The 27275-nt window shown below is 37.1% G+C and overlaps 1 protein-coding gene across 2 annotated transcripts; it reads left to right on the forward strand.

Annotated features, from left to right (window-relative positions):
- API5 (apoptosis inhibitor 5) lies at positions 1 to 26522 on the forward strand. Of its 2 annotated transcripts, none has more exons than XM_042905192.1 (14): positions 1 to 221; positions 7222 to 7383; positions 8519 to 8612; positions 9095 to 9160; positions 10103 to 10254; positions 11635 to 11841; positions 12542 to 12646; positions 13560 to 13649; positions 14963 to 15144; positions 16292 to 16385; positions 17361 to 17417; positions 19332 to 19408; positions 19912 to 20048; positions 24385 to 26522. In XM_042905192.1, the coding sequence occupies exons 1-14, from the start codon at positions 153 to 155 to the stop codon at positions 24465 to 24467; spliced, it is 1575 nt and encodes a 524-aa protein (XP_042761126.1). In that variant the 5' UTR covers positions 1 to 152; the 3' UTR covers positions 24468 to 26522. The 2 variants fall into 2 exon arrangements, with proteins under 2 accessions (XP_042761126.1, XP_042761127.1); XM_042905193.1 differs by having other exon boundaries at positions 24390 to 26522.
- The last annotated feature ends 753 nt before the right edge of the window (positions 26523 to 27275 follow it).

Below are 27275 nucleotides of genomic sequence, written 5' to 3' on the forward strand. Positions count from 1 at the left end.
GCGGAGCCGCCCTGAGCGCGGTGACTGGCGGCGGCACTGGCGGCAGCTGGAGGCGTAATAGTGCGGGTCGCGGGCTTGGAGAAGTTAAGAGGCGGCGGTGGCGCCGGGGACGACGACGACACTAGGAGCGGGCCCTGGGCTTGTCGCTCACCATGCCGACCGTAGAAGAGCTTTATCGCAACTATGGCATCCTAGCCGACGCTACGGAGCAAGTTGGCCAGGTAAGTCCCCGAGAGGCCTGCAGGGCCCGGCGCTCCGCGGCCTCTCGAAGGCGCTCCCTGGGCCGGGCGGGGGCTCCTGCTTCGCCCTCCCGCGGACTCCCAGCGGCGCCCGCTGTTTCGTCTCGGTGGGCCCCACTGGGAGTGTAGACGCCCGCTTCGCCGGGGAGAGCGCGGGTCCCGGTCCCAGGTTATTTCTCTGCTTCCCTTGACCAGCCTTTTCTCACCGTGGCGTTTCCTAACTCAGCCTCGCCAGCCCCCCGTTAATTGTCGTCCCGAGCCTTGCCCCGCATATTGCTTTAAGTCTTTCTTCTTTGCGGTGGACTTCAGCCCGTCGGAAGATTAAGATTGAGAGTTCTCGAGAGGTCAGAAATGTCTTTCTCGAAGCAAAACAAACAAACAAACAAACAAACAAACAAAAAACTTGCTATTAATTTAGGAAGAGTGTTTAGCGGACAGAAGTTTGTGAAAACAGAAGAGGGGCCCTTTTACCCAGATTTTAACAAGGACTTACGATTTCGTTTATTCAGTACATTTTTGAGCGCCAGGTGCTGTGCCGGGCGCTGGAGGTACAAGACAAAGTTACTGGTGCTCTCCGGAATGTATCTTTAGTGAGGTAGACTACCGATAAATAAGAAAGATAGGTCCGCCACCACCCCCAGCCCCCCCCCCCCCCATTGAAAAGTGTAGTACAGAAAATATAACAGAATCGTGCAGTGGCAGTGGGGAGGGGCGGGGAAGAGTGCAGCTTTAAATAGAGTTGTCTGGCAAGAGCTCTCCGCAGTGTTTGCCTCAAGACACACAGTTTCCGCAGTGTTGAATTGTCTATGCAGGCTTCTTTGTGAGTTTTCAAGTACTGAAGTACATTGAACTTAAGGAGTTGGGGGTTGTGTGTGTGTTTTCTTAGGAAAAGAACCAGGCTCTCCCAGAAGTAATCTTGGTCATTGTCGTTAGAAATTCTATGCGTATCTTTTCAGTACTTAGAACTTAATGTTATTCATCTGCTTACCCATCCCATGGAGTAAGAAGTGGAAGATCCTATATATAGTCTCCTAACGTTATCAGGGCTGTGGCAGCCCCTCCCAGCCCCTTTTTCTGGACATGTGTAATTCAGGTAAATCTTTTTAGAGCTAAACAACAATAAAGTTGTGCTGTCAGGACCTTAGTTAATCTTTATCTAGAATTGTAAATTTACCAGTTTGAAGTACTAGATCATTTTCCTTCGGTACATATTTCCATTTCAGTAGCAAATTTTGACATCATCAGTCAGTGAGAAATATACTAACTGTGTTGTAGACAAACATAGAGTGGGTGTTAGGTCAATACTGAGGGAGAAATTTTCTACCGGTTAAGACAAGATTGGGAAAACTATGATCAGTCATGTTTTGATTTTGTTGTTCCTAGAAAGATGTGGTAGTGAAGAAACTCTCATTCATTGTGAGGGAGTTGAGGGAGATTGTAGCAAATTGTTGTCCCAAAAACTGATTTTGTTGCAGATCAGCAGAGGAGATGGGGTAAAACCTACAACAGTGATTCTCAGTCAGTTTGTAGATGCTGCTCTTCCAAAGAGGTATATCAGGAATTTTTTAGGGAAACTTAGAAACTATATACACAGTCCAGTCCCATTCCCCCAGCCTCATTCTTTGCTGGATAGCAAACCGTTGACCGCCATCTACTATGTTAGGGCAAACAGAAGCGAAACTGGAATTTATATATTGGCTATGAATGATTGAGAGTTGCTCACATTTTTCTCTTAATGCCATCTTTAATCTCTTAAATATATATACATATTTATTTATTTTGAGAGACAGCACATGGGGAGGTGGGGGCCAGGGGCAGAGAGATAGGATCCCAAGCAGGCTCTGTGCTCACAGCACGGGCTTGATCATCTGACATGTGGCTTGATCCCAGGAACGGTGAGGTCATGACCTGAACTGAAATCAAGAGTCAGACCCTTAACCAACTGAGCCACCCAGGCGCCCCTAATGTCATCTGTAGTCTTAAATACCAGGTAAGATTGAGAGTTCTCCCTCAAGAGGTCAAAAATGTCTTTCTCAAAGTAAAAATCTGCTTTTAATTTAGGAAGATTGCTTAGGAGACAGAAGTTTGTGAAAAACAGAAGAGGGTTTGTTTTTTTTTCATGCAGACTTTAATGAAGGCCCACAGTCTCATTTATTCAGTACATTTTTTTCAGTGCCTACCGTGTACCAAAAACACTGTGCCAGGTGCTAAAATTTTAGCAGGATTCCTTAGCACAGTGGGAGCTCAGTACCTTCATGACACTGTAGTGACAGCTGTCAGGCAGCTATTTGAGATGAAAAGCCCTGTGCATAATTAAGGGTAGGGATTTTCTCAGCCTCAAATAGTGAATTCTGGAAGGACTGAAGCATAATGGCTACTAAGTCTGCTCTACTGTATAATAACTTCAACCTTTAGAGAAAATTCCTAAAACTTCTCACCAAAAAAGATAGTGGGTTTCATGACCCTGCATGTGAATTTTAACTAAAAGCAAGAGGCAACTTAATGGAAGGAACACCACTGACAGTTCTTTAAGGAGAGAAAGTCTTTACATTCTTAGTATAGCAAAGCCTGACTTCCATGTTAACTTAGGAGGTTTACAGTCAAGGGTTAAGGTATCCTGGCAGGTACCTATGTGGACATTTCTGAGACCATATATGAGTTTTTAGTCTAGAACTTCCTTCTAACATTCATGTTCGTTTTCATCCTTTGCCAAAGAGCTGAGAACCATAGTTGGTCTTGCTGCCGCCGCCGAGGGGAGTACCCTCTTCTCTACTGTCAGAGAGTAATGCTCTCTGAATACATCAGGAAAAACCCAAGTCCTCCGAGGTTTTCAGCTAATTTTCTCCAAACAGATTATTCTCTTGATGAACCTCCTTGGCACTGTGTATTCATTTATAGTACTTCATATTCGTATTTTATTTCATGTGAGGGCTTTTCTTATTCCCTTATTAAATTTATAAAGTCTTGAGGTTAAGGGTTAAATTGTCTTTATTTTTTTTTCTCCTTGCACTGTACCTTCTACTTCGGTAGACATTTTTTCTTTAAAGTTGAAGAAATACATTAAAGTTGAGAGAACAGATCTAATTAATTGTATATAACTATATAATTATATTAATAAAGTTAATAATTATACAACTAATATATGTCCTACAATCACATATAAATGTAATTATTGTTATGTGTGTATATATACATGAAACAAAAACCAGTTTAAAGGATTATCTCTTGGGAATGAAGGTGAGAACTTTATACACTCACACATCATATATGTGAACCATGAGCATGTGTTTTCTAATAAGCAGACTTCAAGTGATAAATTCTAAGTGATGCATTATTTAACACCTGAAAACATTTCCCTCCTTTTTTGTACCTGCTATTCAGCTTCCCTTCCCCCCACTCTGCCTCTGCTACTCCTTCAGGTCTCCTTGCTCTGCTGAGTGTTCCTCTACCTCCCTAATCCCCTTTCCACTGTGCTCTGGCCATAATAAAGTAAGGTGTTGTCCATTAGTATTTTACATTTGTTTCTAATTTTTCCGAATTTACTTAATTTTTAAATGTAGATATTTAGTTTTGTATTATGTAGTCAAAAACTTTTTTAAGTTCAAAAAAATACCAAATATCTGTGAAGGGACTGGGGCAGTTAGGCTGAGCTAATAAGATCAACATAATGCCTGAACCCTGATTTCTCCTTTGTTCTCTTAAACGGGAGTACACTGGCTCTTCAGAGTGGAAAAGCATAAGCTTGATTGACTTCTATTTCATGAAATACCACTCTTTTGGTGCCTTTTTTTCCTATGATTAAGCTAAAAAACACAGACCAAGTTCATACTCCTTCAAAAATCTGTAAAAAGTTGGGTGATGACAGATGGTGACTACACCTATTGTCATGAGCATTGAGTGATACGTAGAATTGTTGAATCACTGTGTTGTACATCTATATGTCAACTATACTTCAATAAGAAAGTGTTAATTTTGTGTTACAAACTAAATTTATTCATTGAGGAAGAAGTAATAATATAGCTTTGCATATCCATTTTATTTTTATGTCATACTTGAGAAATATGTTTGTTGAAACTATAAACTTCTCTAAAATAATTCTTTCTTGCTTAGAAGCTGCATCCTGGTCCCAAACATGGCTTTACCTGGCATGTAACTGATCACTTACATATATTGGTTGTGTTTTGACAATCACTATCACAGACTTTTTATTTTAGAAGGTATATGCTGAATGTGGGTCTAACTGTAGCCTTTTATTTTTACTTGAAAATATTGTAGTTTGCTTTTTTTTAATTATATATTAAAGGATACACAAATGGTTTTAGGAATGTATTCAAATATTTACAATTAAAATTTGTTAGCATCACAGTTATCTAGCAGAACTATGCAGTTGTAGTGGAAGAGAAAAAATAAGCCGTGGTGTGTAGTACTTGGAATACTTTATTATGGTTACAGTCCCCCTGTCACTAAATCACTGCGATCACTGAGAATATCACTTCTATTGTGTTTCCTGCTTGGAAAACCAGAAGTAATAACTACTTTAGGGAGATTCTGTAAAAAGTCTTGTCCCTATGCTACAGTTAAAAGACAAAGAGCTGGCAGTAGAACATTTTATTTTGTATTACATAAAGGGTAATGAGTTTGAAGTCTATTAGTAATGTTTATAGAAATTATTTGATATGGGGCGCCTGGGTGGCTCAGTCGGTTAAGCGACCGCCTTCAGTTCAGGTCGTGATCTCACAGTCCATGAGTTCGAGCCCCACGTCGGGCTCTGTGCTGACAGCTCAGAGCCTGGAGCCTGCTTTGGATTCTGTGTTTCCCTCTCTCTCTGCCCCTGAGCCGAAGTCAGCCGCTTAACCAACTGAGCCACCCAGGCGCCCCGGTAGATTTGATTTCTAATTTGAATTTGTAAAAATATTTTAACTTTCCAAAGAACTTTCTCTGTTTGGGATGCTGCATCTCCATTAACATGCCTGTATGGAGCCTATATTTAGGACTCAAATTTTGCCTTTGATGGTCCTAAATCTGGCAAACTTTCTTTCTCTCTTGCTTTCTTGACTAAGATCTCAGAACTTAAAGAAGCTTCATATTAGGCACAGATCTTGACTTTAGAGCCTGTCAGAACTGTGTTCAAGTCTGGATCTGCTACTTGTCTAGCTATGAAGCTCTGGGCAAATTATTTCACTTTCTGAGCCTTGGTTTCCTCGTCTGAAAAATAGGCATAGTGGTAACCCACAGTAACCCACCCATGGGTTTACTGTGAGGCATGCACACAAGGCATTTCTCAGTACCTGGTAGGCTTTCAGTAAATGTCGCTAATGATTCCTTTTTATTCTATTCCAGATGGTTTTTTTCCTTGACAAAAGGATGAATTGTTTGAAGTAAGGTTTCTTCATTTAATTTCAGACAATGTAAGGAGTTTCCTCAAAAGGCTTTAGAAGTAAAGCTTTGTTTGAGTTAAAGAAAATTGGACTGTGATACCCTGTAAAAAGTAAGGATGTCAGAACTGTTTAAAACTTTGATTTTATGAAGTCTGTCTAGAAGACATGAGGCAAACCACAGGAATGTGAATGGTAGAGAAGTTAGCCATAATTTTTCAAACCTTTGCAATAAAAAGTATGTAATATACTTTTGAAGTAGTAACTCCTGAAGACTGATTTTGTTCCTGCATTTTATGAGGAAACGAACCTAATTCAGAGAAATTTTTTTTATTTAGGAGTTGGTGTTATGTTTAAGATACTAAAATTTGTCAATCACTTGATGGAATTTTATGTTTTTTAGAACTAATTTTTAGAATTTATGTTTTTTAAATAGGTGGCAATTTATGAACTTTTAAAGTTACCTAGTATTTTTTGTAGAATATATTAAAACCCATACCTTTAAAAGATCTAATCGTGACCATAGCCTTTTGACATGAGAACACTTTCTAAAAGTCCCTGGGGTTCTACTGTGCCTTAATAACTTTGTATTTTGCTTTATTTATTTTAACGTAGTATTGTCCATAAAAAAGAGTTACTATAAAACTAAAGTTTATTGGATGTTTATTGGCTATTTTACTTTTGAAGGCATGAGGTATCTAAAGCACTTCGAGCATTGCTGTGAACAGAGTAAACACTATGCCATATACACATTAGGTGTCATTACTATAATGTTTACTGTTGTGCAGTAATTAGAAGTTTTACCCATATGTCCAAACAGAAGATGTATCTAGAGTCTCAGTGTTTATTACTCTCATTTGCCAGTTTGTTCACTGTCATTTAATAAAAGAACTGGTTTGAAGGCAAGTGTGTTAGGGGGATTGGGAACTTGTTGACTCTTCAATGATGAGTATCTGAGGGAGAGCGCTTCTGAAGTTTTTTGGTTTTTTGTTTTTAATAAGGAAACAAATGAGCTTTGAATGTATTGTTGTAGTAAAAAGTTAAATATGTTACATTAGAATCTGTCTTAATCCAAAATTGACTATCTAGAATGAATTACTGTTTTCATATCATAAAAATATGAGGCTAGGGGAAAAAAAGCTTCCTAACCTTTCTGTTACTACTTATTTTCAAGATTGTATTCTCTCCCTATTCACCAAGGTGCTAATTGAAAACATAAGTATGATTATGTAAATGTAACACAATTCTTTGAGAATTCTACAATATTCATTATAGTTTTTAGCCATGATACAGTCACAAGATTGGGGTCAGTAATCACTAGAGTGAAGTTGATGCATCTACAGACTACGTGCTTTTTCTATTTAAAATTCAAGTTGTCCGTCTCTCTTCCCCAACTGATGAATAATGCGTGGGGCGGGGTGGGGGGGGGGGGGGGCAGGGAAGAAGATGTTAGAAAAGTAGTTGTCCAATTTAAGCAGTAGAACTGCAAAAATAAGTCCAATTTTTTAGCCTGAGTAAAATTTTAGTAATATAAAGCAGACTTGAACAAGTTTGTTTAGCTTCCCATCTTTAAAAAATTGTTTCTTCTGTTTTATTCTTTCTTTCAGCATAAAGATGCCTATCAAGTGATACTAGATGGTGTGAAAGGTGGTACGAAGGAAAAAAGATTAGCAGCTCAGTTTATTCCGAAATTCTTTAAGCATTTTCCAGAATTGGCTGATTCTGCTATCAATGCACAGTTGGACCTCTGTGAGGATGAAGACGTATCAGTAAGTGTATGATTGATGCTTTTCAGCGAGCTTTCAGATGTCTCACTTGCCGTTCGCAGACACTTTCTATATGTAGCTAATGGAACTGACGTAGCAGTGGTATCAGTGCCCAGGAAGTCCTGCAGTGTGTTTTGGTGTGATGCCATGCTGAGGCTTAAACCTACATGTGAGAAAATGTTTTCTCTCTTTCACCAACTTTCAACTGTGAAAAATGCGTAGAATCACAAAATATTTTGTTTTGCTTATCGTTATCCACTGTAAAAATGGGTTGTGGCTCACATTTTTTCATAGATTGTTATACATTGTGCACATGAAATTAGACTAATGTTAGTTTTCAATCAATTTATACTTGCTTAGATGTTTAAAATATTAAGTATTAGATCGTATAGCTTCAACACCCCTAAATCTGGTGCATAGCAGAAAAATAACTGGTCTGTGTAATAATTACATATGATTACTAGAATAAGAAAAAATAGGTTTTCCTTGGAACGGAATTATATTAGCATATCTGGCTGCTGATACAGATTCCTAAGAACTTTCAACTATTACCTCCTGGCTTTTCAGATGCAGTTAGTGAATCGCCAACATTCCATGCACAATTTGCTACATATAACTCCTCCATTTTTTTTAAACTATGCCCCCCCCAAAAAATACAAATAAAACTTAAAGTAATAAATAAGCCAAGACCACATATTTGGAATTAAGTACGTAGTATATATTCACAAATGTTGTGTTAAGTAGCCGATAGGGAAATTTTAAAGTAAACAGAGGTACTGGATATGACTTTGCCTCTCCAGGGTACTGCAGTATATGCCCAAAGGTAGTAAAAACGCAACAGTTAACATGTAGTCAGTATATAAACTGTTGTTTATGATCTCAGATCTGTCTGCTCCAGTCAGTTCATTGGACTTAGCATCCCTTTTCACCACATTTTGTTTTAGTGATTCTGTGAAGCTCGAATATTAAATTGGAGCAAATTATTTCTAAAACTGCGAGAAGCCTCATGTTTTATATTTTGGTGACTCATGCCCCTAATTATGGTTTCTCTCCAGTTTTAGTTTTCTTTAAAGATTGGGGTTGTTGTTTTTATTGATGATAGTATTTGGTTAATTTTTTTGTTTGAAATCATGTTCAGATTCGACGGCAAGCAATTAAAGAGCTGCCTCAGTTTGCCACCGGAGAAAATCTTCCCAGAGTGGCAGATATACTAACCCAACTTCTGCAGACAGGTAAGAAATTTTATTATTACCCTCTTATCTAAATGTAACTTCCCTTTGAAATTTAGCTTTTTTGTTTTCCTTTTTGGCTGAAGGTACTACTTTTGATAGAAATTAAAATTCTTCTTTTCATTCAGTAGTTTGAAGCTGATTGGATTGTGATTATCTAACTTCTGGTGTTGTTTTGTTTTTAATTCTGTTCATAAAGACATAGTGACTGGATTCTTTTGGGAATTTTGATGCATTGTGATTTTTTGCCCCAGTTTCCTGTAGCTTTTTAATTGTACTGTCTTAATGTAAAAGCTTTCCTGGTGTGAGATCAGGTTTTTCTACCTTTATAGGGAAGATGTATTTTCTTGGTAGTTGAGAAGAATGCTTAGTTATAGGTCTCCTCTCAATGTAATCTGTGAGAAACTATGTTGAATCTTAGGTTTGAAAATGCAGCAAATATTTTTCATTCCTTTTATACATTGTACTATTTTTTCTCCATCCAGATGATTCTGCAGAATTTAACTTAGTGAACAATGCCCTGTTAAGTATATTTAAGATGGATGCAAAAGGTAAGCCCACCACTTGTTCTGAATTGTGCTTGATGTGTTAAAAAAAAAAGTTGGGGAGCGTGGCATTCCTTATTAAGGATAAAATCAGATTCATCCAGAGATCTATTTCATAAAAGTTCTGAGTGTTCTTTAAAAAAGCTGCTTAGCACAAGATATTTGTGACGTGAAAAACCTAGCAGAAGTAATTGCAAAAACACATCAGACTTTTCCATTAGAAATCTGTTGGAGGGGCGCTTGGTGGCTTAGGCAGTTAAGTTGTCCGACTTCGACTCAGGTCTTGATCTCATGGTTTGTGGGTTCAAGCCTCATGTCAGGCTCTTCATTGACAGTGCAGAGCCTGCTTGGGATTCTCTCTCTCTCTTTCTCCCTCTCTTTCTCTCTCAAAAATAAATTAATACATGAAATTTAAAAAGTTGTTGAAAACTCCCTTTGCCACATTAAAGAAATTCTCCAAAATGCCTGGGTTTATTATTAATGATTAAAAAGTCATTCTTTTTTTTTTTTTTTTTTTTTTTTTAATGTTTATTTTTGAGAGAGAGAGAGTATGTACACACAAGTCGGGTAGGGCCAGAGAAAGAGGGAGACACAGAATCTGAAGCAGGCTTCAGGCTCTGAACTGTCAGCACAGAGCCTGACACCGGGCTCGAACCCACGAACCGTGAAAATATGACCTGAGCCAAAGTCGGATGCTCAACCAACTGAGCCACTCAGGAGCCCCCAGAAAAGAAAGTCGTTCTTAAACGGATTCTGAGTCCATGAACAAAGCATATGATTACTGTTATAGTTGGGGCTATAGAAATTTCAAATTAATTTAGCCAGAAACCGTCATATTCAGGATGCTTATTAACTCACTGGAAAATAAATACTGTTAAATGAGTTAAACAGAGAAACTTCATTACAATATAGAATTGATTTGCTACACACAACTATTTTGTTTTGCAGGGACTTTAGGTGGCTTGTTTAGCCAAATACTTCAGGGAGAGGACATTGTTAGAGAACGAGCAATCAAATTCCTTTCTACAAAACTTAAGACTTTACCAGATGAGGTCTTAACAAAGGAAGTAGAGGAACTTATACTAACTGAATCCAAAAAGGTAAGCTTCAGTCATCATTCAACAGGACTCCTGTAAAGCAAAAGAACATATTTCAAATTGGTAGTATTCATTAATGTCTGTAGCTTTTGTATAAAATGATACATCCCATTAGAACCACTAAAGAATGTCAGGCTTTTCTTATATTGTATTTTGCACTTTGGTCACCAGTAATGATGAATTGGCATATTGATTTAAAGGGGTGTGATCACATTTAATCTTTCATGGGGTATCCTCAAAATTTATGCATTCTTCAGGACTCTGTACAAGTAATTTCTTTCAGGAAATTTTACCTAATTTTTACCCCCTCCCCAATTTTAGGATATTCTCCTCTAGTGTTCTGGATCATTTCAAAATGAAAGTGAAACACATTGAAGTGCCTGTTTTCTCATCTTACCCCATGACACTGTAAGCTCAGGAGACCATGTTTATTTGTGCTCCCAGCGTCTAGCGTAGTTAGAGACGCTAAGATTCACAAGATGTGTCACAGCTAACTTTGCACTCATAAAGTGCCAAAGTTTGGAGATCATTATTTTTATATATATGTTGAGGAGAATTCAAATTTTTCTCTAACAGCACCACTCCCTTGCTTACTGATGAGATTTCTTCAGTGAGAGTGAAAGGAGCAGCTCTCCAGCTGGGAATATCAGTATCTGCTCCAGCTAGTAATCTGGTGGAGTATGTAAGGATTGCTTGTTTCTTCAGTCAGTGAACATAAAGACTTAGACCCACTCATATAGAGCACTCGAGACTTACATGGTCTCAGATTTTGTATACAGTTGCCATATTAACGTGAGCAAGCTGCTTTTATTTATTTATTTTTAAAGATTTTATTTTTTTAAGTAATTTCTACACCCAGAATGGGGCTCAAACTTACAACCCCAAGATCAAGAGTCGCATGCTCTACTGGCTGAGCCAGCCAGGTGCACCAAGCTGCTTTTAAATTCAGGAAACTGAATCTGATTTGACAGCTGACTATAGAATTTTCAGGGTTTTTTTCCCCCTCTTACCACCCCACCGCCTGCCCCCGTGAAGAGCCTTTTTAGATATTCTTTTCTTAGCTATTCTCCTATGAAATTTTAATGCCACAGATATACTATATTTATTCACTGTTTGTATATCTGTGCTTCGTACATAAAGAAGAAAAATTTTCCGAGAACCACATTTTGCCCCTCTGGAGACAGTGTTGTGCCCTGTTGAGAATGCATGATGTATTCTAAAGCTAAATTTGACTGAAGCTAGAAGCTGTCCTCTCATCAGTATTTCAGAAATATTAGCAATCCAACTTTAGTAACTGAAATAAATTTGCTACAGTTTCAATATTGATCTTTCTTTCCCATTCAAGTGATAACAATACTGTTACTCTGAATTGTCTCTTTGCAGGTCCTAGAAGATGTTACTGGTGAAGAATTTGTCCTGTTTATGAAGATACTATCTGGGTTAAAAAGCTTACAGACAGTGAGTGGAAGACAGCAACTCGTAGAGTTGGTGGCTGAACAGGCTGACCTGGAACAAACCTTCAATCCCTCCGATCCTGACTGTGTGGACAGGCTCTTACAGTGCACTCGGCAGGCAGTACCCCTCTTCTCTGTGAGCTCTTTGTTTTACATAGTTGGTATTTTGATTACTCTATTAGCGTATATTTCTATGGATTTTCACTTGAGGGTTCTCCTCAAACCTTTGCATATAAGTAGTAACAGTGGAGTGAATATTTACTGGGTGGGGTTGATGAGAGCCCCGAACAGCCAGAAATTTCTTTCAAGTCTTGCTTAGAGACTTTTTAAAGGTCAAGAGCATTTTGCATCATAGTTTATGGTTTGGCTGAGTTTCTAAACCATTTGGTTTAGTAATTTAGCTTTTTTTTTTCTTAAATTTTGTAACAGATTGTTGTTATAGGTAAATACGCTCTTTATCTCTGGCTTTGTGCTTCTCTGCTCATGAGTCTTCTAGGATGTGCATAGAGTAGTTTGAAAAACACAATTTAAAGGACTCTTCCTTTTTTGCAAAATGTACAGTCTGAAATTCAACACTAAAATATCCCCTAAAATTTGACCTGAGCATTAAGGAAGAGTTTGAAAGTCTGCAGATGTCCCAGTGCTCCAGATGACGTGGTAACGAAGTGTGTATTGTCACAAGGTTATTCCTGGAGTGCTCTGGGGTGTGTGCTGTGTTGTAACTACACTGCTTGATGCTGTGGTGCTCAGCATTTGTTGAATGACATTCTGTTATTACATTTGAAGGAATATTCCCCCCTTTCTTTGACAACTCCATGTTCTTTGTATTTTTGCAGAAAAATGTGCATTCCACAAGGTTTGTGACTTATTTCTGTGAGCAGGTTCTCCCTAACCTCAGTTCCTTGACTACCCCAGTGGAGGGCCTCGATATACAGTTGGAGGTAGGAGAAAATGTCTGCTGTTAGTACTGAAAAGACATTCTCATATTCTAACATAAATATAAACCACTAACTTCGAGATCTGATTTCTAAGAGGGTAAAGTTATGATGGCTAGCTAGTAATCTATACCAGGATTAATCACTTAGGAATGGCTTATGGATTTAATGAAAGTTTGCTGCATTGGGAAAGCACTGCCTATAATGTTCATGATACTCTCTATCTTTGTAGCCTTAATACTTTTAAATAAGGTATTTAATTCATGGTTGCTCCTCTCTGTATCTATAATTGATAGAGCCAGATTTAAACAGACTAACACAAAATATCTGTTATCCCTTCTCCAATAAAATTGACAGCTCTCTCCTTTGTATCTCAACTGTAATGTACATTCATATTTTTTTCCCCACAACACGTATAACATTTACATTTATTTATCTCTCCACATTTAACTGATGCATCTCTATATCCCCAGGATCTGTTGTGGAGTCTGATTCTGAAAGGCACTTAATAGTTGTTGAATTAACCTGAAATAATGGAAATGTATATGCCATTCTCCTCTTAGGTTTTTAGGCTAGAGAACAGTCCTACTGTGTACTGACACTATCATTTGCTTCAGATGTCCTGGGTTTGGCTTATTAGACTGAGATGGAGTACAAGAGAGGTGGACCCCAAGAATAGTGGCAACTACCAGTGCTTTGAGTTAGTGTCCAGAGACTAAATTTCATAGCAAACAGGGCCCACTCTAAATATTCATAAGTAATTCTTTGCTGTTAAGAGTTCTTCCTAGGTGTTTCTTCATAGTACAATATTAAACTGTAACAGAAAGCAGCCTTAAAAGTTATCTAGAATCATTCTTACTTTACAGCCCTTGCCCATTCAAAAAAAATAATACTAATAGCAGTGAATTGTGTGTTTTAGGTATTGAAACTATTGGCAGAGATGAGTTCATTTTGTGGTGACATGGAAAAACTAGAAACAAATTTAAGGAAACTGTTTGACAAGTTATTGGTAAGAGCTTTTTTCTTTCTTTATGGCGTAGTCAGTATATAGTGTGGTGTAATTTCTAGAGAATCAGCTTTTGAAATTCAGATTAGGTAGAATAATTCTAGCAAGTGTTTTTTAGTTGCTCAGGCCACGTGTTATCTACTTTTAAAAGAAAATCTTTGACATCTCTTCTGTTGTTGATATTTTGCATAAAAGATAATACAGGATTTATATAGTAGGTCTTTCTGTTATTCCTTTATCAAAATTTTTTCACATTTGCTCCAAGTCACCATCCAGGTTGCTGCCCAAGGCCAAGTAGCTTTAGCAGCCAGGAAGTAAGGTCATTTAAGTCATAATTGTGGAGAAAATAGGCCACCTGATAAAATCATTGTCAGCATCACCAAGTGATTTTCTTGTTGGATGTGAGCAATTGTGTAACTGACACCGTGAGTGATAAACATCAGACCTGTAGTATGAATGGACTCATCCCACATCCCATGCTCTCTCTTCCAGACCTGTAACACCTGCTGCGGTGTTACAGCACTCATATTGAATGCCTTTGGCAGTACTTGGAATGTGAGAGTCAAACAGTGTGGGATAATGTTCAGAAAAGACTTTTGGAGTTAGCATAGTAAAGTGATTAAAAACATCAATTTTGTGAGGCGCCTGGGTGGCTCGGTTGAGTGTCCAACTCAATTTCAGCTCAGGTCATGATCTCACGATTCCTAAGTTCGAGCCCTGCATCAGGCTCTGTGCTGACATTGTGGAGCCTGCTTGGGATTCTTCCTCTCTCTTTGCCCCTCCCCTGCCTGTGCTCGCTCTGTCTCTCAAAATAAATAAATAACTTTTAAAAAATATATCAATTTTCAGTGGCAAACTTAGATTGAATCCTGACTCTTCAGCTGACTATTTCATCATAGAAAAATTATCTAAGCTCTCAGAATTTCAATTCCTTCATTAGCATAAGTGCCTAATAAATGTTAGCTACTTCATTGTCAGCAGTAACAGCAGCAGCTATGACAGGTTAACATGGAGAGTTGACAGGCTGGATCATTGATCTAATAGGTAAAGGGGACATCTTAACCTAAATTTCTGATGTTGGCAGTTTTTAACACTTCATGCCTTAAAAGGGTGCAGCTATGACAGGTTAACATGGAGAGTTGACAAGCTGGATCATTGATCTAAAAGGTAAAAGGGACATCTTAACCTAAATTTTTGATCTTGGCAGTTTTTAATGCTTCATGCCTTAAAAGCATGCCCTTCATTTACCTCATTATATGTTAATAATTAGAGCATTTCCAGTAGATTGCAAACATCTTTGTATTTCCATCTCTTAGGAATACATGCCTCTCCCTCCGGAAGAAGCAGAAAACGGGGAGAATGCTGGTAATGAAGAACCCAAGCTACAGTTCAGTTATGTGGAGTGTTTGTTGTACAGCTTCCACCAGTTGGGCCGAAAACTTCCAGATTTCTTAACAGCCAAATTGAATGCAGAAAAGCTCAAAGATTTCAAAATTAGGTGATGTATGATTGAAGTGGTCCAATCCCTGGCAAAAATGATAGCTATCTTGACACTCCCTTGGTTTTGTTTTTGTTTTACAAGAGTTCTCTCTCCACCCTGCTTTACCCCAGTAGAACAAAATGGAAGATCCACAAAACAGGAATGTATACAAACCGGTGGCATAACATATCCACGTAGGAGGAAAGAACTTTTTCTAAAACGGCTCTAGGTCTCCTTACTTGCTTTATGATCCCCAGCAGATTCCCGGTCTCTCTAACTGCCCACATTTTCCTCAGCAGTTACATTAAATGGTAAAGCACCTGCCTTGTGGAGTTGTGGGAATATTAGACAGTGAATGGAAACCTTGGCACACGCGGGTACCCCATAAGCTGGAGCTGCTATTGTCGATGTCATAAGTGATTATCATGAAGACACTTTGTATGGAATCATTTTATTAACAGCTTCACATCTTACAATTTTAAATGCTTGTCCACTGTATCATCTGTTACTGTCCTCTCCTCTTGGGTAAGGCACAGGTTTAGTACTTGGTGAAGCATTTGAGAAGCAGCAGCATGTTAAGAAATTACTCCGAAAATTAAATAATGCCAAGTTGTTAAGTGGAGTTCCTAGAAGTCAGCAGGTGGGGCTACGTACTGCCTCTCTTCACGTATTTGGGAACAAACTTGAAAAGGGAGTTACTTAGGACCCTTTGAGATTTACATGAGTTTGTAGTAGACTCTCAGATCCTGCAGTTTTGTTATACTTTTAACTGGACCTTGAGGTGTAAACAGGTCAAACACTGTCCCTTGTTGGCAGATAAAAACATAGAGATTAAGTGATTTGTCTGAGGTCACTTGACCTTCAGTTGGCCAGTGAAGGAGTAGAACCCAGGCCACCTGATCCTAATCCATGCTCCTGAATGGTTCACTGACCATGCCTTGCAGGTAACATAAAGAGCACAGTGCTACAAATCTTACTCTTGCCAGGTTGAGTGTGGATTTATTACCATTTTTGATAAAAGAGGACTGCTTTCATTTCACTTATTTATGTATCTCTTGGGATCATGTATTGATAACTTAAAAATTAGCTATAGTATAAGATTCTATGAGTTTAAAAACAAAGTTGAAGTTGTGATTTGCTAATTAACCAGTACTTCTTTATTTAGGCTGCAGTACTTTGCCCGGGGTCTGCAGGTTTATATCAGACAACTTCGCTTGGCTCTGCAGGGTAAAACAGGCGAAGCCTTAAAAACAGAAGAGGTAAGAAGAGTGGATCACATCTTATAAGGAAATTTTTTTATAATAGCCAGAGTGTATTACAAATTCAGGCTCAGGGGCACCTGGGTGGCCTAGTCGGTTGAGCATCTGACTCTATTTTGGCTCCGGTCATGATCCCAGGGTCGTGGGATTGAGCCTCGCGTTAGGCTCTGCTTAAGATCCTGTCTCTCTCGCCTCTGCCCTGCATGCGCGTGCGCGCACACACACACACGCACACACGCTTTCTAAAAAAAAAAAAAAAAAAATTCAGACTCAATTCATATGTTGAAATGTAACAGGTAATACAAGTCTATGTTGAAGATCCCATGTTAGAAGATTGTCTGCAGATTTAGTTATTTACTAAGTTATATTTTCATATTTTTATCCTTGTTGAAATGTTTTGTTGAACGTTTCCAAGTTTGTAAACCGTGCTACCAAACTTAGATACATACCAGTCTTTTGCTAGGGTCTCATTAGCACATTTTGTTCAAATATTTGGTTGACATTTGTGATATTTAAAATTTTACCTTTTTGATAACCAAATATCAATTTACATTGAAAAAAAGATTAAATTGCCAGTTCTACCCCAGACTGTATGTGTATGTGGCAGGGATTTTTGGATTTCTCTGATTTCACCTATTTTGATAAATCTTCACCCCAATCCTAATGAAATATTTTAAGTTTTCATTATGTCTTCATCTAACTTAAACTGATGATTTTTAAAACAACTCCTATGCACATATGACCTGTCCCTCACTCATTTTTTCAGATAAATGGTAGAAAACACTTCAATGTTCTAACCTATAAAGGGAATATAAAGATTATTTGCTTTCTTTGCCATCTCTGCGCTGGTTGAGATTAAAAAAAAAACAGGAATGAGAAGAAATGATTCTGAAAGAGAATTGCTCTAGTTCTGTATGGGAATGGAATATGCGTCATGAAAGTTATTGGCACTTTAATTTTGTTTTCCTTTTGCAGAACAAGATTAAAGTTGTTGCATTGAAAATAACCAATAATATCAATGTTTTAATCAAGGTAAGTCTTCCTTTCTTACCCAGTCCTCCACTAGAAAGCTAGTGCAAGAGGTTTTATCCATGTGTCTTTAGGTCTATTATGGTACTGTTAAAGGGAAAAGCCATTGTATTCTAGATATTTGGCCTTTTAAAACTTTACACTTTTTACAATACCAAGTGACATTTCTATAACTATTATGAAGTCATACATCGTTTTATTTAAAAGCTACTGCAGAAAATACTGCAGAGGGAGACGTGCAGATTTTCTCTGGCCCAAAGCATTGGAGCAAATACATTTAGATTTAGAAACTTCACTGACTTAAGTTCTGGTGGTCTTAATATTGTGTCCTTTCACATGGCCAGTAAAATTCTGCTTTGGTTATTCTAAGCATGGACAAGTCTGTGTGGTACCTGAGATGTTTCCCTATGGTTCTTTTCTGTTAACTTATCTGTGTAATAAATTGAGAGCTGTCTGTACTGTAGACTAAGGTGTACCTTACCATTAAGCCATAAATACCCTTCAGTCCTATTTACCCTCCCCAAGCATCCATAAACCTAAACAAAAGACAACCTGAGAAAAAAAAAGAATCACAACAAAGTAACCATCATTTGTTCCTACAAGTTAACTTTCTTGTTAGCCAGCTGGGAAAAAGAAATATTCGTTAACAGAGCACAAACCTGACAGTAACAAATTAAGACTAGTGGTATACCTTAACACCAATCTGGTAAAGATCTCATGGAATAAATACTTTTTTATCAGAGGAGAGGGAATCTTTTCAGAGAAAGCAACAGGGAGACATTGAAGGATGAGTATCATGGTGTCAACACTCTCCTCTCCTAAGGAAATTTTTATAACAGCCACCACTTATTTCGAACCTTAAATACAAATAATAATTTCAAATAATGAATTCATATATTAAATGTGAGACTTTTGAGAAATAATTTATATACATCTCTGTGTAAGTTTAAGGTATACAGTATGGTTGGTAGACCTGTATGGTGAAATGATGACCACGGATAGATTCAGCCAACATCCATTTTCTCCTATGGATTACAGCAAAATCCCTTTCTTATGCTAAATCAGTCCAGCTAGAAGTCTCAGGCATTTTTGATTCAAAGGACTTTACATTGACTAATTCCTTACATTTACCTGGCATGGTGGATTTAAGTTGTATATAGTAGGATGTGGTCTTTTGTAGTATATTTAACTATGGAAGTAAGTCAGTTTACTTTTATCATATTTTACCTACATATAGGTAAAAAATAAATTAAAAAATGATTTTGACACGTAAAAATCAGAGTAAGGCTGATAAGAAATGTTAGGTAAAATACTAGGAATAAATATATTTAGAAATGTATCCAAGTTACATGAGGGTATCATGAGGTTAGATTATTTCAGTTCTGGATTGCTTTAACATTTAAATTCAGCAAACATTTGCATTATTACATATTGATAATTTCGTATTTAAATCTTGGGGGTTTTTCCTTTATTGGTAATTTGGAGATATTTAAGAAGAAAAACATGATTAGCCAGGCCTTTAGTTTTGTTCTAATTTTGAACTGTTTAAAAGTCTGCAAAAGCAAATGCAGGCTGTACCATTTTTTTCTGTGAAAGCACCTTGGTGACTGCCTCTGTGCAAAAGAAGTGCTTATTTATTTACTTTGTTTATTAGAGTTGATACATTTTATTCTAGAACTCAAAATAATCATCATTTAGAAAAGACTTAGCTACAGTTTCTGAAGTGATGTACACAAAATAACATTAATGAAGTGTAATAGATGGAATTTTAAAAAAGTGTTTACTTTTTCTGTTGCAGCTTTTTTTAGGTAAGAAGGATAAAGGTTCCTCTCCTCAGTTGTGTCTTTAAGATGTCTCCACGTTATTTACCCTCACCACCAAATATGTTACAAATCTTGTCTCATTTTGTCTTTTCAGGATCTCTTCCACATTCCTCCTTCTTATAAAAGCACAGTAACATTATCCTGGAAACCTGTACAGAAGGTGGAAATTGGGTAAGATATATTTAAAAGAGATTCGAGTGTTCTAATATTTATGATTTATAAATATGGAAATCTCTGACTTTGGATATTATATTTATTGTACAAAATGGTACCTTATTAAACAATCTTAGTAAGATGTTAAAATATGACAATTAGAAGCATGACTTAAAATATAAAGTCTGATTGCAGTATAAACTGGTGGAATACATTGCTGGAATGTTCAGGCTTCTCTGTACTCCTGTGGCATAACGAGGCTTCTGACAAGTTTTATAAACTGAGTCCCTTGCCTGTATAGTTCTTGAAGCTACATATTCCAGATTATTTTAAAGCCTTGTAAATGCCTTTTGCCATTGTTGCATAATTAAGGCACAGTTAATTTGATGACATCAGAACATTATATCCCTTTTTCTGATGTGACTATCTTTAGGATGTCTTTTGACCAATATGCTAAATTACATGTGTATTAATGGCCTCTGGTAATAGAATTGTTTTTACTGCCCTTCTTACTGTTACAGGCAGAAGAGAGCCAATGAAGATACAACTTCTGGTTCACCACCGAAGAAATCTCCAGCAGGACCAAAAAGGGATGCCAGGCAGATTTATAATCCTCCTAGTGGGAAATATAGCAGCAATTTGAGCAACTTTAATTATGGTGAGCGTTTCCGTTTGGGTACAAGTAATATGAGAAGTTAGGCAGAAATTGTGTTGTACTTGGCTTTAATTATTAATTGTGTGTAGTAATATATATAATGGCTCTTTCCAGTGACTTCTCTGAGTTAGCTTGGGGAACTAGAGCTACTGGGGAAACAAGCTACCCCATTCCTTTATAACTCTCTCTTGTAAGACTTACTGAATTAAGCATACAACACTAAGAACTTGGAAAAGAAAAATATTCCTCTTGTATTCAGAGGAGGGAACCAAAAAAAAGGAAGTTGACATGAACCATCCATTCCTCGTTTTCCCTGTTGTAACTTCAGGGCAAGACATTCTGTGCATTCTCCCTCAAGGGTAGATACAGCTTCTAGCAGATATGATGATATTAATGATCCTTCTTGGACCTTATCTGCCTACTGCTTGTCCTTCCCATCTTCTTAACTACTATGGAAGAAGTCCTAGTAGTGGAGTCAGATGTTAATGTATCACCGGCAAGGAAGATGTGTCCCATTGCGGTCTCTCCCCACTCCCCAGGGTGCAGTCTCCCTGTTAACTTTAGCCACTGGTGCCAGGAGGCTTCCCTCCAGTCCCTTCTCTCCCAGTGCTGTGGAAGAAGAGCAGTTTGTTCCATATTGACTTGTATCCTCATAGATCCTTTCAAAGAAGAATGGATGAAAACATCACTGAGTCACCTCCTTAATCTTGTTTAAGAAGACAAATCTTAATAATACTGGCAACCAAATGTAATTAGGATTGGTCTTATTTACCAGTCAGAATTAATTCTGCAGTAATTATCTTTAAAAAAGTACATTCTGAAACATGTAACTCTATAATTGTTTCCAAGGTGAGATAATTCTGACATTAAAGTCTTCCCACAGTAGCTAAATTCCTTTACTACCTGAGCAAACAGCTTACGGAAAGGTGATTTTTTTTAGACTGTGAAATGAACCCTTCTATTTTTCAGACTCCGGCAAATTTAGCGTAGGAAAGATCACTGAACTCTTACTACGTAAATGTGCATCTCTTAGCCTCTTCTCTTACTTGAAAAATAGGGATAACAGAGCTCTTAAAAACTTCAAATAAGAGAGGGAAAATACCCTCAAGAATATTTCTGCAGACATTTTGTAAATGGAAAGGATTCTCTTACTTCATTGCAACAAAGATCGTCTTCTATTGTTTGTATGATTTGTGGTGTCTTTCAGAATTATTCTTAAAATCCACAGTTACCTCAGATACTATCTTCATTTGACTTAAATGAAAGTAATCAAGAGCTATGGCAATACATAGAGAATTGTATTCCTTTTCACTTGGGCAAGTGAGTTACTCTTGAGTTGCTTTGAGGATTCTGCCCTGTGAAACTCACTGCCTGTTTGATGGGGAGAATCAGATGACATAATGCATGTGGAAAAGAGAGATGAAAAATGCAAAGCCTTAGATTATGATTTTTTTTTCACTATCAGTGTGAAAAAAATCTCTGAGTCACTTACAACCTCAGTTGTACCATAGTCCTCAGAGTAATATGGGCAAAACAAGCATTCCTGTTAATTGTGTTTTGTGTCTGGTATTACAGCCCCTGAATGTTCCTAAAGGGGTCAACCTTGTCGTTGGGGTGCTGGTCATAAACAGAACTACAAAGAAACTAAACTCTCATCTTTTTTTGGAAAGTAGTAGCCAAATTTCTGCTAGCATTTTAGATTTCAAAAGTTGAATGTTAACAGGTTATAGGTATTCTCATAGTAGCAATTTCAAGAGTTTTCTTGGCTTTCTTTCACCCATTCCATTGAAAACAGTTCTTGATACTACAGATGAGATTTGGTGGGCCTATCTACCTCAAGTTTTTTCCCACCTTTTTTATGTCCTTCCCTTAGGGAACTGAAAAAAGAAGCATGTTGTATTTTTTTTTTTTTTTTTTTCTGGGATGTCACTGTTGCCTCAGAATTGGAGGGGAGAACATGTTTAATTTTCTTAATGCCTTTTAAGACATAGTTTGTTAACCACCATAATTCCACTTTCCTGTGTCAGCCACACTCTTGTTTTATTTTTCGAAAGGCTGGTTAGATGGCTTTTTTTTTTTTTAAGTCATGTATGCTGAGGGGTTAGGAAATTGACTCCTTTTGGTTATTAGAGAACCAAGTAGTATTAATACTTATTACCTTATTACGTTGAAAGAAATAGGCTGTGATAGGCCTGAACTTGTTCATCATAGAAGAGGAACCAGAATTGCAATTGTTCTTTGAGTCCAGGCAGGAATATGTAGCCATTTTTTTCCTTATCCAAGTTTATCACTTTATTAACCAAGGTCTCTTACTTGCTTTATAAACATTAACTCAATTCAACTTCTTGGTGCATTTTTTAATCAAATTATTTATAAACACCTGCCCACGTTTGGTTTTCCCTCCTGCACATATTTGTTCCGTAACCCAGAAGTACTAAGCATGATATATTTTGTGACTTGTGTCCTGCATATTTTACCTTTTTAGAATGTAAAAATAACTTTTAAATCATAATTGTAGCTGGGAGCAGTGGTTTTTTTAAGTTAGTAATGTAAGCTTGAAACCACTTAAGAAATCATGCAAATGCAGAATGGTGCCTCAGGATAAAGCTCTTCAAAAAAAAAAAAAAACAAAAAACTTTTTTTTTTTTTTTTTTTTTTTTTTGGAGACTGAACTGTGTAGAAATGGCTACATCCATTGCAGGTCAAAAAGAAATAGTAAGACAAGATAACCATGTCAAACAGTATCTTCATACAATGTATGTAATATCCTCATTAGATATGGCTGAATAATAGAGGGCAAGTAACCTAGTTCTGCACATTAAAATTGATTGAAAAACAGTTGAAAGGGTGAGTTTTAGTAGTCAGTTTACACGGAATAATGATACCTATGAAGATAATTTCTTAAGTGTGTTGTTAAATTAACTGAGAAATGAAGGTTTTATAATGAGCACGATAGGGGGAAAATGTGCCTACATCTGCATAGATGAGGCCAAGTCTTAGAAATGCTGGAGTTACAGCATACATAAGGGTTGCTATACAACCTGATGCACTCGTTGCATTTCTGGGAGAGTCTTACTTACCCCCAGACCACCTCTGATTTTCTCAGTATGTTCAGGGAATAACCAACATGGTGGTTTCATTTAAATGGCTTTCAAACTGATCAGCTCAGAAAAATGTGTTGGGGAAGGAAAGATGACTTTGAAACAGATTCCATGCTATTACACATGTAAATGTTGGCTAAGCTGGGGAATGATCCAGTTAGTTTTCTAACTCAGAGAGTTGCTGGAGGGAAAAAAAAGACATCAAAACATTACCCAAATAAGGTATCTATATTTCTAGCCTTAATAGCAAAAAAAAAAAAAAAAAAAAATGGATTGCAATATGGACTTAATAGGAATTTTTCAAGCATCCATCCAACATTATGGATCCAAAATGGCAACACCTGGTGGTTTTCATTGCTCCTAACAAGACTGCTGCAGTGAGGAAGTTTGAAGGTTCAGTGAAGAGATTTGATTTCTGGAATTAGAAGTTTGAGACTCTTGACTCATTTATGTATAATCTAAAGTCCAACCTTGCTGATAACTTCAATCAGTTTTCTTCACTAGAGGATTCCTTTAAGGAATATTTCCCTGGAACTATAAAAGAGATTAACCAATGAATCAAAGACTCATTCTACTGTATGACACAAGTGACTTGATTTTTTAGCAAAAGATAAGCTTAATTTACATTAATAATCTGAATACTGTATACAAATCACCTTTTGGGCAGCTCATGTTAGCTGATAAAGTAGTGAGAAAAGCTGTTGGCATTTATATCGGCATTTTTGTGAGTCCAGATGCTTGAAATACCACAACCAAAACAAATTGCCTATTCACTGCATTTCAAAGGTACATTTTTCAGTCTAGGTTAATTTGTCAAAATTGATCATTGATAATTTAAGCGATTTTGTTTGTACTCATGGCACTAGCTTTTGAAGGCCAGTGGGATTTTTGTTAATTCCACATTAAGTATAGAATTTTTAATAGTTTAATTATCTTCAGTAGTGATAGGCACACCAATAACTAAGAAATGCAGTTACAGCGTTATCACTTTGAAATATCTAGTTTTGGGGTACATTTAACTGAGTACCTACTTTGGATAGATTTGGCACTTTGCCATCGTGCATTAGTATGTATGTTGCTCTGGTTTATGTACACATTGAATTTGTAGATGAGCAGAATACCAGCGCTGCTTTTATAGAGTCTGCTGCTACACGCAGAGCTACGAGCTACATTTCTGCTGCGTTTGCTGTACCATGAAGTCCTGAGCAAGACCTAAACCCTTGTTCGCTTTTTCGTAGAGCAGAGAGGAGCCTTCAGGGGAAGTAGAGGTGGCCGAGGTTGGGGAGCACGAGGAAATCGTAGTCGGGGAAGACTCTACTGAATAAGACATCACATTCTTCAGCATTGTCATGAGCTTAATATACTTAAATTCTACTACTCATTGGATTGCCGGGGATGTCCCTTTAAAAGGACTGCTGCCTTCAGCTAAAAACTTAATGTTCTTTATACCTTTGTATGTATGATCTACTTTTGTAACAGACCATGGTTGTGTCCAAGGTAAAAACCACAGTGATATTTTTGGATGCTTTGTTCACAATCCTGACTTGTTTTTGCAATATCATTATTACTCAAAATTCATATTGTGAATCTTTTACTTTTAACATCTTGGTAATTTGTTATTGAAAGCTATTCGAGTCTAAAATGTAATGAAATTCAGTCCATTTCTGGTAACTGGTAAAGATGATCAGTTGAAAGTTTACGGATTTCCTCTACCCTCTGTCTTTTTTTTTTTCTTTTGCCCAATATATGGAGAAGAATAATGGTCAATCTTAACATTTTATTTTCATTGTTTTTTAAATAAAGCTGCTAGGCATTTCCTACCTAGTGTTATAAAAGCAAAATACTTATCAGCTTTCTTAAAATGTAAAAATGACATTACATTTTTAGGAGGAAGTAAGTTACTTTGCACTGCTTACTTAACTCTTCTCCATATGTTGCGATATTAACTTTTGACTATGGGATCTTACTATTTGAATAGAAATGTGTATGTATAATATACATACATACATAAGCATATATGTGTGTGTGTGTATATATATATACACACATGCTGTGAAACTTGACTACGCAACATAAATCATTTTTTAAAATTCCTGGAACGGGTAGTCTTTGACACGGTGATGATCCTTTTAAGAATGAATCCATTATTAACTTGTTACCTAAGTTTTCCTCCCAGTAGTGAGGGATTTTGAGTCAGTTGCACTTACATGATTATTGTTATTTAAAACTAAAAATAAACAAAGGCTGCATTTTCAAAGATAAATTTGGAGATCCCTGCTGGAGAAATACAGCCAAAATATTGAATCAGATGTACATATAGGTTTCTACAGGATGAGATAGAATAATTTAGAATTGGGGGATTTAATAACCAGGGCAACCCAGGAAAAGTGACTTGAAAACATGGTGTACCAATAAGTAAGGGATGCTCTCTCGGTTTGCTTTTGCCACTTTCAAGATTTTAACTTCTCAGGTTATTAATCAAAATTATTGTATAAGTTAGCTAATAGAATCTTTAGGTTAAAACAACAGACGGGGGGTTTGTGGAGTGTTTAATGTCATGGGCATTTTTAGTAGCATAGGCCCTTTGCTCTGCATTTGAATGTTTCATATATTTTTGTTCCACAGTTAATCTTCCCTCCCCCAAGTTTGCTATTCAGATTCAATGCCTGAATGACATTTTCTAGTAGTTTGACATATTTTTTGAGGAATAGTTTGTGATTCCAATGCAGGTGTCTTCATTATTGTTACCTCTACATTGGGGAAAAAGCAAAACCCCTTTGTTGGAATTACTGCACATGTTTATGGGAAAAATATTTTTGTTAAAGACTAGAATGATACAAGTGAGCAAAAGAAGTTGGTCAGCTTGACTATGGAGTGGTGGCAATAATCTCTAAAACATTCCAAAAGACTCTGAGCTGAACCTAAGCTCCCTTGGAATCTGAACAGACATAGGAACAAGGAATTGCATTTGAAAACTGTGACCAGATAGTCTGGACCTCAGAGGCATCAGCCAGTGGCCTAAAGCCATTTCAAGTACAGAAACTATTGGGACTACAGCTATATAAATTTGAACATTAAGTGTAACTTTTCCTCTTTTTCTTTTTTAAAGCATATTTGTAAACTCAAAGCTGAGCAGAAGTAACTTTACTTTCTCAAGTTTGACACCGAGTTGATTATGTTCCTTCCTTTGCCACCTCATTGTTCCCCTTACCTTTCCTAAGGCAATAGTGCACAACTTAGGTTATTTTTGCTTCAGAAATTTGAATGAAAAACTTCATGCCATGAATTTTTTTCTTTTGCAAGACACCTGTTATCACCTTGTTCAAATGTAAATGTTCCCTTATGCTTTTGAAATAAATTTCCTTTTGTAATTTTGTTTTGTGTCTTGATGTGTTATGATTATGTAACTTAAGATTCCTGGATATCGATTATTGATTGCTTTTATTTTGCCAAGCAATCAATACTGCCAAGCAGTGTGTTAGACTGAAAATACAAAGATGGACAAGTTGGCTCTGCCTTCAAGGAGTTCAGTCTTGCAAGTTATCTTTAAATTTCATCCTTTGAGGTTTGTGTTTAAGAACTCATATACTTCTGGAAAAAAAAGGATTTGGTTATTTTTATTGAAGCAAAACAGCAGATACATACTTGCCAAAACATTGTGAAATAACTAATTACCATCTTCAAGTTAATATGTAAAGTAAGTCAGAATGTCTTCATTTGACTGCCAGCCTTTACTAAAAGTCTTCCTGAAGTAGAATGGTTAGGAGTGTTTTATTTATTTTTATTTTTTTTTTTTAACATTTATTCATTTTTGAAAGGCAGAGAGAGAGAGCGCAAATGAGGGAGGGGCAGAGAGAGAGGGAGACACAGAAACAGAAGCAGGCTCCATGCTCCGAGCAATCAGCACAGAGCCTGACACCTTTAACTCACAAACCATGAGATCATGACCTGAGCTGAAGTCGGCCACTTAACCGACTGAGCCACCCAGATGCCCCTGTTAGGAGTGTTTTAAAGCCAAAATTTAAATGGATCAGAACGAGATATCTAAATTCCCTTGATGATCACAGCCAGTCCTGTAGCTTTAGTACCACCTACATGATGAGGACTGCCAAATTTCTTTGTCCATCAT

The sequence above is a fragment of the Panthera leo genome, chromosome D1, assembly GCF_018350215.1.
Source record: "Panthera leo isolate Ple1 chromosome D1, P.leo_Ple1_pat1.1, whole genome shotgun sequence".
In the NCBI taxonomy this organism is placed as follows: Eukaryota; Metazoa; Chordata; class Mammalia; order Carnivora; family Felidae; genus Panthera; species Panthera leo.